This window comes from Rhinoderma darwinii, chromosome 6 (assembly GCF_050947455.1).
Source record: "Rhinoderma darwinii isolate aRhiDar2 chromosome 6, aRhiDar2.hap1, whole genome shotgun sequence".
Classification (NCBI taxonomy): Eukaryota; Metazoa; Chordata; class Amphibia; order Anura; family Rhinodermatidae; genus Rhinoderma; species Rhinoderma darwinii.
This window is the reverse complement of record NC_134692.1, coordinates 132,007,679-132,024,320: the sequence shown is the minus strand read 5'-3', so window position 1 is coordinate 132,024,320 and position 16,642 is coordinate 132,007,679. Positions and strand designations below refer to the sequence as shown.

General features: G+C 51.3%; 1 protein-coding gene across 1 annotated transcript in view; it reads left to right on the top strand.

Moving 5' to 3' along the window:
- The first annotated feature begins 6,277 nt into the window (after positions 1-6,277).
- USP31 (ubiquitin specific peptidase 31) overlaps positions 6,278-16,642 on the top strand; it is a 36,691-nt gene continuing 26,326 nt past the window's right edge. Inside the window, exon 1 of the mRNA XM_075830367.1 lies at positions 6,278-6,907. Coding sequence (XP_075686482.1) covers positions 6,392-6,907 — 516 coding nt within the window. The 5' untranslated portion in view covers positions 6,278-6,391. The remainder of the gene's footprint in view (positions 6,908-16,642) is intronic.

Genomic DNA, 16,642 nt, shown 5'->3' with positions numbered 1-16,642 from the left:
GCAAAGAAGACGACTGCCTATTTTCCACCTCATTATTTCAATTAAAACGTATCAAATCTAATTATCTGTCCTCATACAATTACTAGACTGAGATCATTTTCAGTTCACGCCTCTAGAGTACTGTGACATGTTATGGATCACTATTAGGACATGCGTATCTGCTGAACACGCAATTATATATTGATTCATTGTGCATCACAATGACAGGTTAGGACGCAGGTCTCAAACATACAACAACAGAGTCCCCCCCAAACATAATTCAACGCGAGTCACATTTCTTCTTGGTGTCGGTACATTGACGATGTTCTTCCGATCCCAGTCGTATTCAGAGGGCTGCTTTAAAGGGGTTGTCCACTACCGGACAACTGATGACCTATACAGCAAATAGGTCATCAGTATATCATCGGTGAGGGTCCGGATCCCTGTTCAGCTACTCTGGTTGCCCTACTCCCCACACCTCCAGCAGTGGTCTCCTCCATACTACACTACTCACCTCACCTCCACAGTAGTCTGCTCCATACTACACTACTCCCATCACCTCCAGCAGTGGTCTCCTCCATACTACACTACTCCCACACCTCCAGCAGTGGTCTCCTCCATACTACACTACTCCCCACACCTCCAGCAGTGGTCTCCTCCATACTACACTACTCCACACACCTCCAGCAGTGGTCTGCTCCATATTACACTACTCCCCACACCTCCAGGAGTGGCCTCCTACATACTACACTACTCCCCCCACCTCCAGGAGTGGCCTCCTCCATACTACACTACTCCCCTTACCTCCAGCAGTGGTCTCCTCCACACTACACTACTCCCCTCACCCCCAGCAGTGGTCTTCTCCATACTACACTACTCCCCCCACCTCCAGCAGTGGTCCCCTCCATACTACATTACTCCCCCCACCTCCAGGAGTGGTCCCCTCCATACTACACTACTCTCCACACTGCCAGCAGTGGTCTCCTCCATACTACACTACTCACCTCACCTCCACAGTGGTCTGCTCCATTCTACACTACTCCCATCACCTCCAGCAGTGGGCTCCTCCATACTACACTACTCCCACACCTCCAGCAGTGGTCTTCTCCACACTACACTACACCCCGCACCTCCAGCAGTGGTCTCCTCCACACTACATTACTCCCCTCACCTCCAGCAGTGGTCTCCTCCACACTACATTACTCCCCTCACCTCCAGCAGTGGTCTCCTCCACACTACACTACTCCCCACACCTCCAGCAGTGGTCTCCTCCATACTACACTACTCCCCAAACCGCCAGCAGTGGTCTCCCCCATACTACACTACTCCCCCCACCTCCAGGAGTGGCCTCCTCCATACTACACTACTCTCCCCACCTCCAGGAGTGGCCTCCTCCATACTACACTACTCCCCTCACCTCCAGCAGTGGTCTCCTCCATATTACACTACTCCCCACACCTCCAGCGGTGGCCTCCTCCATATTACACTACTCCCCACACCTCCAGCAGTGGTCTCCTCCATATTACACTACTGCCCTCACCTCCAGCAGTGGTCTCCTCCATACTACACTACTCCCCAAACCGCCAGCAGTGGTCTCCCCCATACTACACTACTCCCCCCACCTCCAGGAGTGGCCTCCTCCATACTACACTACTCCCCCCACCTCCAGGAGTGGCCTCCTCCATACTACACTACTCCCCCCACCTCCAGGAGTGGCCTTCTCCATACTACACTACTCCCCTCACCTCCAGCAGTGGTCTGCTCCATACTACACTACTCCACGCACCTCCAGCAGTGGTCTCCTCCACACTACACTACTCCCCTCACCCCCAGCAGTGGTCTTCTCCATACTACACTACTCCCCCCACCTCCAGCAGTGGTCCCCTCCATACTACATTACTCCCCCCACCTCCAGGAGTGGTCCCCTCCATACTACACTACTCTCCACACTGCCAGCAGTGGTCTCCTCCATACTACACTACTCACCTCACCTCCACAGTGGTCTCCTCCACACTACACTACTCCCCACACCTCCAGCAGTGGTCTCCTCCATATTACACTACTCCCCACACCTCCAGCAGTGGCCTCCTCCATATTACACTACTCCGCACACCTCCAGCAGTGGTCTCCTCCATATTACACTACTCCCCTCACCTCCAGCAGTGGTCTCCTCCACACTACATTACTCCCCTCACCTCCAGCAGTGGTCTCCTCCACACTACACCCCACACCTCCAGCAGTGGTCTCCTCCATACTACACTACTCCCCAAACCGCCAGCAGTGGTCTCCCCCATACTACACTACTCCCCCCACCTCCAGCAGTGGTCTCCTCCATACTACACTACTCCCCACACCTCCAGCAGTGGTCTCCTCCATATTACACTACTCCCCACACCTCCAGCAGTGGCCTCCTCCATATTACACTACTCCCCACACCTCCAGCAGTGGTCTCCTCCATATTACACTACTGCCCTCACCTCCAGCAGTGGTCTCCTCCATACTACACTACTCCCCATACCGCCAGCAGTGGTCTCCCCCATACTACACTACTCCCCCCACCTCCAGGAGTGGCCTCCTCCATACTACACTACTCCCCCCACCTCCAGGAGTGGCCTCCTCCATACTACACTACTCCCCCCACTTCCAGGAGTGGCCTTCTCCATACTACACTACTCCCCTCACCTCCAGCAGTGGTCTGCTCCATACTACACTACTCCCCGCACCTCCAGCAGTGGTCTCCTCCACACTACACTACTCCCCTCACCCCCAGCAGTGGTCTTCTCCATACTACACTACTCCCCCCACCTCCAGCAGTGGTCCCCTCCATACTACATTACTCCCCCCACCTACAGGAGTGGTCCCCTCCATACTACACTACTCCCCACACTGCCAGCAGTGGTCTCCTCCATACTACACTACTCACCTCACCTCCACAGTGGTCTGCTCCATACTACACTACTCCCATCACCTCCAGCAGTGGTCTCCTCCATACTACACTACTCCCATCACCTCCAGCAGTGGTCTCCACACTACACTACACCCCGCACCTCCAGCAGTGGTCTCCTCCACACTACACTACTCCCCTCACCGCCAGCAGTGGTCTCCTCCATACTACACTACTCCCCAAACCGCCCAGCAGTGGTCTCCCCCATACTACACTACTCCCCCCACCTCCAGGAGTGGCCTCCTCCACACTACACCCCGCACCTCCAGCAGTGGTCTCCTCCACACTACACTACTCCCCTCACCCCCAGCAGTGGTCTTCTCCATACTACACTACTCCCCCCACCTCCAGCAGTGGTCCCCTCCATACTACATTACTCCCCCCACCTCCAGGAGTGGTCCCCTCCATACTACACTACTCCCCACACTGCCAGCAGTGGTCTCCTCCATACTACACTACTCACCTCACCTCCACAGTGGTCTGCTCCATACTACACTACTCCCATCACCTCCAGCAGTGGTCTCCTCCATACTACACTACTCCCATCACCTCCAGCAGTGGTCTCCTCCACACTACACTACACCGCGCACCTCCAGCAGTGGTCTCCTCCACACTACACTACTCCCCTCACCGCCAGCAGTGGTCTCCTCCATACTACACTACTCCCCAAACCGCCAGCAGTGGTCTCCCCCATACTACACTACTCCCCCCACCTCCAGGAGTGGCCTCCTCCATACTACACTACTCCCCCCCACCTCCAGGAGTGGCCTCCTCCATACTACACTACTCCCCTCACCTCACCTCCAGCAGTGGTCTGCTTCATACTACACTACTCCCCTCACCCCCAGCAGTGGTCTCCTCCTTACTACATTACTCCCCCCACCTCCAGGAGTGGTCCCCTCCATACTACACTACTCCCCACACCGCCAGCAGTGGTCTCCTCCATACTACACTACTCACCTCACCTCCACAGTGGTCTGCTCCATACTACACTACTCCCATCACCTCCAGCAGTGGTCTCCTCCACACTACACTACTCCCACACCTCCAGCAGTGGTCCCCTCCATACTACACTACTCCCATCACCTCCAGCAGTGGTCTCCTCCATACTACACTACTCCCCGCACCTCCAGCAGTGGTCTCCTCCATACTACACTACTCCCCGCACCTCCAGCAGTGGTCTCCTCCACACTACACTACTCCCCTCACCGCCAGCAGTGGTCTCCTCCATACAACACTACTCCCCACACCTCCAGTAGTGGTCTCCTCCATACTACACTACTCCCCCCATCTCCAGCAGTGGTCTGCTCCATACTACACTACTCCCCCCACCTCCAGCAGTGGTCTACTCCATACTACACTACTCCCCCCACCTCCAGTAGTGGTCTGCTCCATACTACACTACTCCCCCCACCTCCAGTAGTGGTCTCCTCCATACTACACTACTCCCCCCATCTCCAGCAGTGGTCTGCTCCATACTACACTACTCCCCCCACCTCCAGTAGTGGTCTCCTCCATACTACACTACACCCCCCACCTCCAGTAGTGGTCTCCTCCATACTACACTACTCCCCCCATCTCCAGCAGTGGTCTGCTCCATACTACACTACTCCCCCCACCTCCAGCAGTGGTCTACTCCATACTACACTACTCCCCCCACCTCCAGCAGTGGTCTACTCCATACTACACTACTCCCCCCACCTCCAGTAGTGGTCTCCTCCATATTTCACTACATCCTCCTAAACCCCCATTTTAACCCCTGCAGTACCAGGTCTTTATATAAATCACATTCTCCCAGGTAACCCTAACCTGGTACAGACACAGAGCACTACATCCCCAGTCACAGCGCACTACATCCCCAGTCACAGCGCTCTACTACACAGCTCCGCACGGAATCCGAAAGAAAAGCAGAGGTGTCATGTGACTGTTCTGTACCATGTGACTCCCATCACCTCCAGCAGTGGTCTCCTCCACACTACACTACACCGCGCACCTCCAGCAGTGGTCTCCTCCACACTACACTACTCCCCTCACCGCCAGCAGTGGTCTCCTCCATACTACACTACTCCCCAAACCGCCAGCAGTGGTCTCCCCCATACTACACTACTCCCCCCACCTCCAGGAGTGGCCTCCTCCATACTACACTACTCCCCCCCACCTCCAGGAGTGGCCTCCTCCATACTACACTACTCCCCTCACCTCACCTCCAGCAGTGGTCTGCTTCATACTACACTACTCCCCTCACCCCCAGCAGTGGTCTCCTCCTTACTACATTACTCCCCCCACCTCCAGGAGTGGTCCCCTCCATACTACACTACTCCCCACACCGCCAGCAGTGGTCTCCTCCATACTACACTACTCACCTCACCTCCACAGTGGTCTGCTCCATACTACACTACTCCCATCACCTCCAGCAGTGGTCTCCTCCACACTACACTACTCCCACACCTCCAGCAGTGGTCCCCTCCATACTACACTACTCCCATCACCTCCAGCAGTGGTCTCCTCCATACTACACTACTCCCCGCACCTCCAGCAGTGGTCTCCTCCATACTACACTACTCCCCGCACCTCCAGCAGTGGTCTCCTCCACACTACACTACTCCCCTCACCGCCAGCAGTGGTCTCCTCCATACAACACTACTCCCCACACCTCCAGTAGTGGTCTCCTCCATACTACACTACTCCCCCCATCTCCAGCAGTGGTCTGCTCCATACTACACTACTCCCCCCACCTCCAGCAGTGGTCTACTCCATACTACACTACTCCCCCCACCTCCAGTAGTGGTCTGCTCCATACTACACTACTCCCCCCACCTCCAGTAGTGGTCTCCTCCATACTACACTACTCCCCCCATCTCCAGCAGTGGTCTGCTCCATACTACACTACTCCCCCCACCTCCAGTAGTGGTCTCCTCCATACTACACTACACCCCCCACCTCCAGTAGTGGTCTCCTCCATACTACACTACTCCCCCCATCTCCAGCAGTGGTCTGCTCCATACTACACTACTCCCCCCACCTCCAGCAGTGGTCTACTCCATACTACACTACTCCCCCCACCTCCAGCAGTGGTCTACTCCATACTACACTACTCCCCCCACCTCCAGTAGTGGTCTCCTCCATATTTCACTACATCCTCCTAAACCCCCATTTTAACCCCTGCAGTACCAGGTCTTTATATAAATCACATTCTCCCAGGTAACCCTAACCTGGTACAGACACAGAGCACTACATCCCCAGTCACAGCGCTCTACTACACAGCTCCGCACGGAATCCGAAAGAAAAGCAGAGGTGTCATGTGACTGTTCTGTACCATGTGACTCATACGTCATCAAACCTTCCAGGAGCTACTCCAATCTAGACCTGACCGTGCGGGGGACAGTTTTGCAGGGTGCCCCCGGACCGGAAGTGAGTGCTGCACTTCTCTGTGACAGGCAGCCCCGGGGCCCGGAGGGGAATGCGCTCATGTCGCAGGTGTCGGGCGCTGCCCCGGCCGGTGGCGGAAAGGAGAAGAAGGTCTCCCTGGGGAAGAAGCAGTTCTGGAGGCGCGGCGGGTTAGTGAGCCGCTTCCTGCGGACGCTCAGCGCCTTATCTCACCTCAGCAATGAGCAGGCGGAGGACGCTGCTGCCCGGGATAAGAGCGGCTCTCCGGCTCGTACACAGCCGCAAGCTCCGGAGTCTCCACACCTGCTCCCGCCGCCGCCACTCCCCTCCCCAAGCCCCAGCCGCCTCCCCGGCCTGTCCGGCCTCAAGAACCACGGGAACACCTGCTTCATGAACGCCGTGCTGCAGTGCCTCAGTAACACCGACCTGTTCGCAGAGTTCCTGGGCCTGGAGCAGTACAAGGAGGACGAGGCCTCTGGGAGCCCCTTACCCAGCCCGGGGGTGCAGGACCGGGGGGAGGTCACTGAGCAGCTGGCCAAGCTGCTGCGATCCCTGTGGACCCTGGAGTACACGCCGCAGCACAGCCGGGAGTTCAAGGTAAGAAGATGGTACTACAACCCCCCCCTGGCAGCACTGCGGGTCCCAGCGTGCCCCCCCTGGCAGCGCTGCGGGTCCCAGCGTGCCCCCCCTGGCAGCGCTGCAGGTCCCAGCGTGCCCCCCCTGGCAGCGCTGCGGGTCCCAGCGTGCCCCCCTGGCAGCGCTGCGGGTCCCAGCGTGCCCCGCAGCGTGCCCCCCCTGGCAGCGCTGCGGGTCCCAGCGTGCCCCCCCCTGGCAGCGCTGCGGGTCCCAGCGTGCCCCCCCCTGGCAGCGCTGCGGGTCCCAGCGTGCCCCCCCCTGGCAGCGCTGCGGGTCCCAGCGTGCCCCCCCCTGGCAGCGCTGCGGGTCCCAGCGTGCCCCCCCCTGGCAGCGCTGCGGGTCCCAGCGTGCCCCCCCCTGGCAGCGCTGCGGGTCCCAGCGTGCCCCCCCCTGGCAGCGCTGCGGGTCCCAGCGTGCCCCCCCCTGGCAGCGCTGCGGGTCCCAGCGTGCCCCCCCCTGGCAGCGCTGCGAGTCCCAGCGTGCCCCCCCCTGGCAGCGCTGCGGGTCCCAGCGTGCCCCCCCCTGGCAGCGCTGCGGGTCCCAGCGTGCCCCCCCCTGGCAGCGCTGCGGGTCCCAGCGTGCCCCCCCCTGGCAGCGCTGCGGGTCCCAGCGTGCCCCCCCCTGGCAGCGCTGCGGGTCCCAGCGTGCCCCCCCCTGGCAGCGCTGCGGGTCCCAACGTGCCCCCCCCTGGCAGCGCTGCGGGTCCCTGTGTGCCGACATCGTAATAATGTATGGGGACGAGTGATCGGAGTAACGACCGCTCGTCCCCATCCATAGCTCTGTGTGACAGGAGCAAACGAGCGCCGATCAACGATGTCTCTGTATTATGGCCTTAAAGAGGCACCACATTATAAGTGCCCTATCTTGTACATGATGTGGTGGGCGCTTTAATATAGATCACAGCAGTGTTTGGCCAAGTGAGCGTTGTATAGGGGAGTGTATAACGCTGAACAATCAGTGACCAATCAGCGTCATGCACTTCTCCCCATTCATTTACACAGCGCATAGTGATCTAGCTATATCGCGATGTGCAGCCACATACACACACACTATAACATTACTGCAGTGTCCTGACAATGAATATACATCACTACCAGCCTGGATGTGATGTTTATTCAGAATCCTGACACTTCTGTAGCGTCTGTGTAAGACTACATCATAGCGAGATCTCGCTGTAAATGACAGGTTACAGCGTAATCTCGTGAGACTATGCCTGCTATGCTGTAACTCACAGAGAAGTGACAGGATTCTGAATACACATCACGTCCTGGCTAGAGGTGATGTATATTCATTGTCAGGACACTGTAGTAACGTTATAGTGTGTTTATGTGGCTGCACATGGTGATCTAGTAAGAGTACTATGTGCAGTGTAAATGAATGGGGAGACGTGTATGACGCTGATTGGTCACTGATTGGTCAGCGTCATACACTCCTCTGTACAACGCCCACTTGGTCAAAAAGTAAAACACGCCCAGTTGTCCATTGAGAAAATCATTAGCATAAATCTAATATAGGTCATAACTCCATCAAAAATGATCGTTTTTCTAAATAAAAAACACTTCTGTGATCTACATTACAGCGCCGATCACATCATGTACAAGATAGGGCACTTATAATGTGGTGACAGAGCCCCTTTAAGTCTACAGTCTACCTTGTCCACGTTTGCTGTACTGTTGCATACAATCTGTTGTTTCCTGTTATCAGCCATTTTGGACTGGGGGGGCTGATTGTAGTGTTTATATCAGAGGTCTCCCCCATTTGTTTCAAAACTACAATTACCAGCATGTCTTTGTAAGCTGCAGCTGTCGGCATTCTGGGAGTTGTAGTTTTGCAACAGCTGTAGATCTACAGGTTGGACATCACTGGTCTATGGGATGGTTAACAGAAAGTCCAGAAAATCTGTACACTGGCCTCTACTCTGATTCGTTGGCGCTGGTTGGAGACCTCCCAGTTGTCCATTTTTTGTACAAATCGGCATATAGGCCCTCGAAAAGATCGGGGCGGATTCTGGGGGAACGGAGGTCCGTAGAGAGATATAGAAAACAGGGGAGGCAGAAATCCAGGTATGGCGGCAATTTCTAGTTTTTGCGGACACGACCGGTCCTCTTTAAACCAGATCTTTTGGGCAGGGTATTGGATAGTGTTAAAAGGGTTATCCGGGATCAGTAGCACTGCTGTACCCGGCACGGTGAAGGGGCTGCAGCACTAAGCACACGCTTGTATGGAGGTCAGTGTGTCAGGGGCTGCAGTGAAGGGGCTGCAGCACGCCATCATTTGCCACTTCCGCCTTTGTTCTGCTGATTGGTGGGGTTCCAGGTGGTCAGCCGTTCACCAATCATACACCGATGACCTATCCTAAGGAAAAGTCATCAGCGTTAAGTCACTGAAAACCCATTAAAGGGGTTTGCCCATCAGGGACATTAATGGCAAATCCACAGGATATGCGATAGATGTGGCTCCTACGTCTGGGACCCGCACCGATCTAAAAACAGGGCCTCCTAAACCCCATTCTACCTTTCTCGGTTCCCGCTGCTTCCCGGGCCTCTTTGTAGTTTCCGACCATGTAAACAAAAAAACAGCGCAGCTCAGTGAGCTACGCTGTTTCCGTAACTTCCATGCACTTCTATAGGAGTTAAATTACAAAGTGACCCAGGAAGTCGCAGGAACCGAGAAAGGTAGAACGGGGTTTAGGGGGCCCCGTTCTAGAGATAGGTGCGGGTCCCAGAGGTGGATATGCCATAAATGTCCCTGATGGGCAAAACCCTTTAAAGTTTATTACGAGTTTTATCTTTTTCTTGCATATTTGAAGGCTACCGGTCCTCTCCGTTTTAGTAAGTACTTGCATCACCCATGAAACAAAGTTTCCGGAGCATCTTTTCTTAGACCTCTGCGTTGTAATGTTCCTCTGTTATTCATCCTGGAAATGTACCAATTAATTGACAACTGGATGTTACCAATCCTCTTGTCAATGGGGCATTTCCCTACGCCATCACTGTCCAATCTGTGCAGTTGTGAATTTATTCATCCATTTCCAGGAGGAATAATGGGAACAGCACAATGCGGAGTGCTAAGAAAAGATTCTCCAGGAGGTTCAACGTGTCTGGAGAGCCAACCGATCCTCTTTAAGAGCTTTGGGTAAAGAATCTCAGACTGTCTCATTCCCTGATTGTTGTTTACACTGCCACATACTGACCCAGAGTATATACTGACCCTGACGGCGGTTATTCCATTCACTGTATTATGTGCTCAGAATTGACCCTGTAGACCAGCATGCCTCACCCCCTCTATAAGGCAGCGAGCTGTACCCATTACACTCAAGGAGGGGGTACTCGGGTAAAGCTTCTGGTCAGGAGGTGGTTTTAGGCTGAGTTCACACAGGGCGGATACGCTGCGTAAAAGCACGCAGCGTATCCGCTCTGTGCGCCGCAGGGAATTTCCGGGCGAAAAACCGCACCAAACTGAGGTGTGGTTTTTCGCTAAGTGCTGCAGAAAACTGGCTGCGGCGGGCACATGGGATAAAACGTTATTCCACGGGGCCGCGCCGGAGGCAGGGTCTAAGATTTCTGGGTAAGGTATGAGATTTTTTTTTTCCGAGCTGCTTTTCTTGTGGTGGAATCGCTGCGAACCCATCGCTAAAAACGCAACAACTTTGATTTGTTACGGGATTTACCTCTTCATTAAATTCAATGGGGAAAGCCTGCAACAAATAAGCAGCGTTTACGCAAATACAATTGACAAGCTGCGGAATAAAATTCCGCATCGCAGGTCAATTTCTGAGCGTTTTTTCCGCTCAGTATTTACGCAGCGTGTGGAGGAGATTTGTTTTATCTCATCCACTTTGCTGTTACTGTATTTGCTGCGGGTTTTCCAAAATGGAAATACTGCAGTATTTACGCAACGTGTGAACTGGCCCTTAAAGCAACACACAGCAATAAGGGGAGTGCTTCCGGACGTTGCTTTATTAAGGATGATTTGTTGTGACTTGACGTCGGCTCCTGTGAATTAATGAGGAATGTGTTCTGTACGGAGGAACAGGTCACATCGTCACCGAGGAAGAAGCAAAACCTGCACCCCGAGTCTCCTGCTGCTCCGCTGGTGTCAGATTCCTGCATAATACATAACCAGAGGATAGTACAGGGAGTCTGGCATCAGACATGATATGGGATCACAAGAGTCCTGCTCCAGCTCGCTCACACCTCGGGCTACTTGTGTACTGGGTGTTGTCCTGCACGTCATCATTTATTACTGAGAAGCCCTTATGATGGGGGTGCTGGGGAACCGATGAGGCCGCAGGAATGTGGCCAGATAGAAATGTCCTGCACATATTAATAGATACCTTTTAGGCTGTGTTCACACAGAGTTTTTTGCAGGAGGAAAATTCCTCCTGCAAAAACTGCTCCAGACGGTTTTTGCACAGTGGTTTGACAAAAACTCGTCAAAACACTCGTCGAGGCGTTTTTTTCCTCTTTCTGACTGATTGAAATGGGGTTTTGGAGGCGGAAACCGCCTCAAGATCGGTCATGACGCTTCTTTTTACCGCAACGCGTTTTTTTTACTTGCGGTAAAAAAACTCGTCCAACTCCCATTGAAAAAAACTCGTCAAAAAACTCTGTGAACAGGTCCTTATTTTACTGCAGTCGGTGTGGGTCCTGCTGGTACTGGGGGGCTCCCAGCTGGAGAACCTAAAATATGTAGGACTCTTCACACAGGACTATAGTATAGCAGCTATTAAAAGTTATAGGAATTGTCCCACATTTACTAATGATGTCCAATAGGCAGCGTAAACTTACACCGGGCCGCCACAAAATGCACCAAATTTATCACACCTGTTACACACTTTTCTTACACCACTTTTGATGTGGCTTATTTTGTGCCAGTTTTATGGTGCATCTTTTCCGCACAGTGGTGCGTTTTAAGGCACGTCCCTTTCCCACAAGCCACGTGTTTCCTACTAAGCCGTGCTGCCTTTTCCAAATGTATAGTGAGGTGCAAATATCCAAACTGTGCCAATTTGCACTAAAATTTGGCGCGTATTTCAACACTTCCTAGATCCAGACACAACCCGGTTTTAAAAGGAAGTCACGCCTATAATCATCGGATATTACGGGTGATCGTTTCTGCTGGTCACGCATTTCCTCTGCAGTGACCTCTATAGGAGAAATGTAGCATTACAGGGACATCCAATCAAATGTTTCTTCTGGTCTTCCACCTAAACTTAGATCAGATTCTCCATATCGTCCGGTACATCTTATAGTTTGAGAAATACTCTACCTTGTCCCTTGCTGCTGTGTATTTTGCACTCCTATCTCCCCCGTAGTTCTTCCTTGTCTCCAGCTGTCAGTTGTTTTCTGTATTGGTAACTAATGCCTGGTCATCACATGCGGTCAAGCAAAACAATAATGCAAGTGTATGGCATAGGGCTATGGGTTTTGTACTACTGGCATACAATAAAAAGGGCCAACATAAGCTGCAGTACTGTATACATAATGTATTTACACATGCCCCTGTCTGCAGTAGGGGCTTCTCCATTATCTTTCCATCTGTGACCTACAATTATATACAAGCTTTGACCACTTTCATAGGAATCCATAGGACTGGGACAACTCCCAGCTGGCAGGGCATGTTAGGAGTTGTAGGCACAGGTTGGAGACTGCTGCCCTAGTGGATAATTACAGTGGGGAAACTCTTTTGTCCCCTTTCATTTCTGCTCTTTTGTAATGTCTTCTATTCCTGGAGAGTCACGATGGAGGATAAAGTCACGGCTGTCGGGTGACATCTTATTAGTCCATCAGGCGTTACCTTTCAGCCGGCAGTAATACGATGTTTGCTCAGCGCTTGTAGCTTGTCCAATGCCTTGTAAAATATCTCTGCATTGTCCTCCTGTCACAAGAACCACATCTACCCTGCACAGACCCAATAAAAGTTGAGGGTTGAATGGCGGGTGCTGCTGTGCCGGGTGGGGCCCGGACCCTTGAGGCGTTTGTGATTATCGCCCACGCATTATACTTGAACGTGTAAATACTTATCTCTGAACAGTTCAGCTACTTTCGAATGTAATGTGTAATTCAATTCCTCTCCAGTTTCAGGAGCTCTGCTTGCTTTCAGTGAATGGGAGCATTCTTGTGCAAATGCAGTTGCTGAAAACCTGTACAGACCTAAAACATCCCGCAGTTGATGTTTTTTTTTTTATAATTTCACCAGTCCAAACCTCTTTGAGCTAAATACAGCAGCGGCACCAATCTCCTCTCCTGGTTTTTGCTACAATTTATCTGCGTTGGGAAGAGCGTTCAATCTGTAGTCTAGGCTGTTAAGAGGATTGTCTTGATGGGATTCATTGTAGCAAACTCTCAGCTGTGAGAAGTAGAAGGTCTGCACAGGTTTCCTTAGGATGTTAACAAGAATGTTCACAATCATTTTTCGTTGTTTTTTTTTTTTTTAATCACGCCAAAAAAACAAACCATTAGGATGGGTTAGGGTGTATACATACAGTGTGGTTTTGCAGGCGGACTATCGGTTTCTGTGCTAGCGGCAACATTTCTGCAAATCGCGGTAAAAAAACACATGCGTTTTCAGTCATGAGGCAAAACCGCACTGTGTGAATACACTCTAAGGCCATATTCACACTGACTAGATAATTGACCTTTTGACAGACGTTTTTTTTGTAACGGCCGACAAGCGGCTGCAATTAAAATCAATGGACGTCTTTTTTTTTAAGAGCCTGTGGAAAAAATAGGACGTCCTATCAATAGACTCAAGTCTGAGGGATCCGTGAAAACCGGTCCTGCATGGATGCAAATCAGCCGGGAAAAACTCACGGCCGATTTGACACCCATTTGTGTGAATAAGACCTGGTTCACACAGTGCAGATTTGCTCCAGATTTTGCTAGTTTTTCTTTCCAGGAACGGAGCCTAAACAGGAAATATATAAAGGAAAGCCTTATATGTCTGCACTCCAGGATCCAATTTTGGTTTTAGCTTAAAAAAAAATGCAAAAAAAATCTGCACGGTGTGAACACCACCAGGATGCGCTGCAGATTTTCTGCAACAGAAAATCTGCAGCGGAATTTTAAAATAAAACGCAGATAAATCAGTCACAGAAATCCGCAGCAAATGGTGTTTTTGATGCACATATGACTCCGGATTTAGTTTTAATAAACATTGATTACAGCAAACTATATGTGCACCTGCGGATTTCCAGCGGTTTTTACGGCGTAAACAAAAAAACGCAACAAAACAAATTGGTTGCAGAATACATGCTCCATATTGAAGTCTATGGGCCAAACATGCATCATCTCCGCACAGAACCCGCAGCATACATTGACGTGCTGCGGAATTGGAAGCCGCACCGCAGAACTCATTCCGCGCGACTCTTCTGCGTTTTGTTTTCCCGCAGCGCGGGCGTGAGATCTGCTCAATGTCATCCGCTTTGCTGCTTCTGTAAATGCTGCAGAATTTGGACACAGAAATCCATTGCGGAGTTTCCTGCAGCCCGTGGCTGCCCGTCAGTCTGTGTAATGTTGCGCTGCCACTAAATGATGTGCGGTTCCTGGATGTCTTGAGAACTCTTCATACAGTCGAGGTCGGAGTCTTGACTTTCCCTGATTGCCGTTCACGCGCCTCCATATCCTTCAGGCCGGTAATCGCCTCTGATTGCTGTCAGTAATAAAGCCGTGACCTTTTACAGGAGGACGGTCAGGGTGTTAGAAGTTCTGCATTAGGTTAAGCGCACTGAGGTCCGGCAGGCATTGCCATTTTTATAAAGACCAATTCGTTTATCGGAAAAAGTTTTATTTGCAATGTTTAGTTACCACTTCTATGCATGTGACGGCATTCAGTGACGGCATACGTATTCTACAGCTGGCACGCTTCATGTTCGCGCACTCTAGAATTGAAAACATTTCGGGCAAAATGTATACAGTGTTTTATGCCCAGTGCCGGACCTGAGGGGGGCAGGACATGCCACGGGGATTCTCAGTGGTTTCCTTTATATGCGTCCTAAAATGCATGGTTTTATCTGTCTAAAAATGGCGTGCGTTGCGGCAAAATAAAAATGGAGCACAAGGCATTATCAATGTGGCGCAACTCGCTAGACATGTTCAACACTTTTTGGGGGGGTTTCCTTGTGCCATTTTAAGGCTGACTTTATACATATGTTTTTTTGTAGCAATGAACGGAGCACGTCGTTTTGGCGCTTTTCGCGATTTCTCTTAACCATGCCACTTTTTTTTCTAGATCTTTCAAAACTCCAAAAAAAGACGTGAAGAAAAACAAAAATTGCAGAATTTATTTAGTGCACGCCAAGTACTCCACTTTTTTGGGCCCCTTTTCTGGCATATTTTGCTTTGTAATTCTTCCCCAGTGTCTCAGTTTTCCCTCCAGAGTGAGAAGTCGTGGTCCTGAGGTGACCACATCACATCGCCGCCATATTCAACTGTTGGTATAACGTTCTTACTGTGGATTTCTGTGTGTATCGGGCATTTGCATGTGCAATAATAGTGGACGCCTGGGAGGGGGCAAATACTCCTTTACAGTGGTGACCCAGCATTACACTAATGTATGGCCTCGTCGTCTCAGTACTGTCTATCCTGTATACTAAATGTGAGCGGTGACATGAGCTTAATGAGTGCCAAGGATTTAGGACTGATGTTGGCGGCGGAGCACACGAGCATCCTGGGAATACTCTCATCCTCCTGCTTATATAATGCAAGTCACAGAACCGCCTCCGTTGTTGACGTCTCGTAAATTATTGCATTACTAAGAGTCATTATATGAGGATTTACTGTCTTGTATGTGCGTATAATAAATATATATATATATAGCCATAATTGTTTTATTTTTAGGCCGATACATCCGTCTGAGGTCTTGTCTTTTGCTGGAGGACTTCTAGTTTTTATTGGTACCATTTTGGAGCACATGAGACTTTTTTTTTTTTTGATCACTTTTTATCAAATTTTTTTGAAGGCAGGATGAACAGAAAACAGCAATTCTGGTATTTTTTTTTTTTTTTTTTACGGCGTTCACCGTGCGGTTTAAATAACGTAATGGAAGTAGGTGGGGTCGTTACGGACGCGGCAATACCAAATGTGTGTAATGTTTTTAATTTTTTATTTGTTTTTTCATATTAAAGTATTTTATAAGGGAAAAAGTGGGTTTTGAATTTTTTTTTTTGGGGGGGCGATTTTAATTTATTAACTTTATTAAACTTTTTGATAACTTTGTTTTTAGTCCCACTAGCGGACTTCACTATGCGATCTTCTGATCACTCTTATAATACACTGCAATACTTCTGTATTGCAGTGTATTATTGCTTGTCCGTGTAAAACTGACAGGCGCCTGCTAGGTCATGCCTCAGGCATACACTACAGGCAGACCTGGGGGCCTTTGTTAGGCCCCCGGCTGCCATAGAAGCCATCGGCACCCTGCGATTGCCAATGCAGGTTGCCGATGGGGTGAGAGAGGGAGCGCCCTCCCTCCAAAACCACTTGGATGCGGCGCTCGCTATTGAGCGCCGTATCTAAGGGGTTAAACGGCCCGTTAGAGCAGGTGCCCGGCTGTCTTTAGACCGCCCGATACCCGCTTTAGCCGGCACAGGACACCCGTGCCGGACTTATGTCACAACGCTGTGAAAAGGCGTATTGGAGGTCGTTAAGGGGTTAAAACCGCAGGTAAGAGCTTCACTCAACATTGCATTTTTTT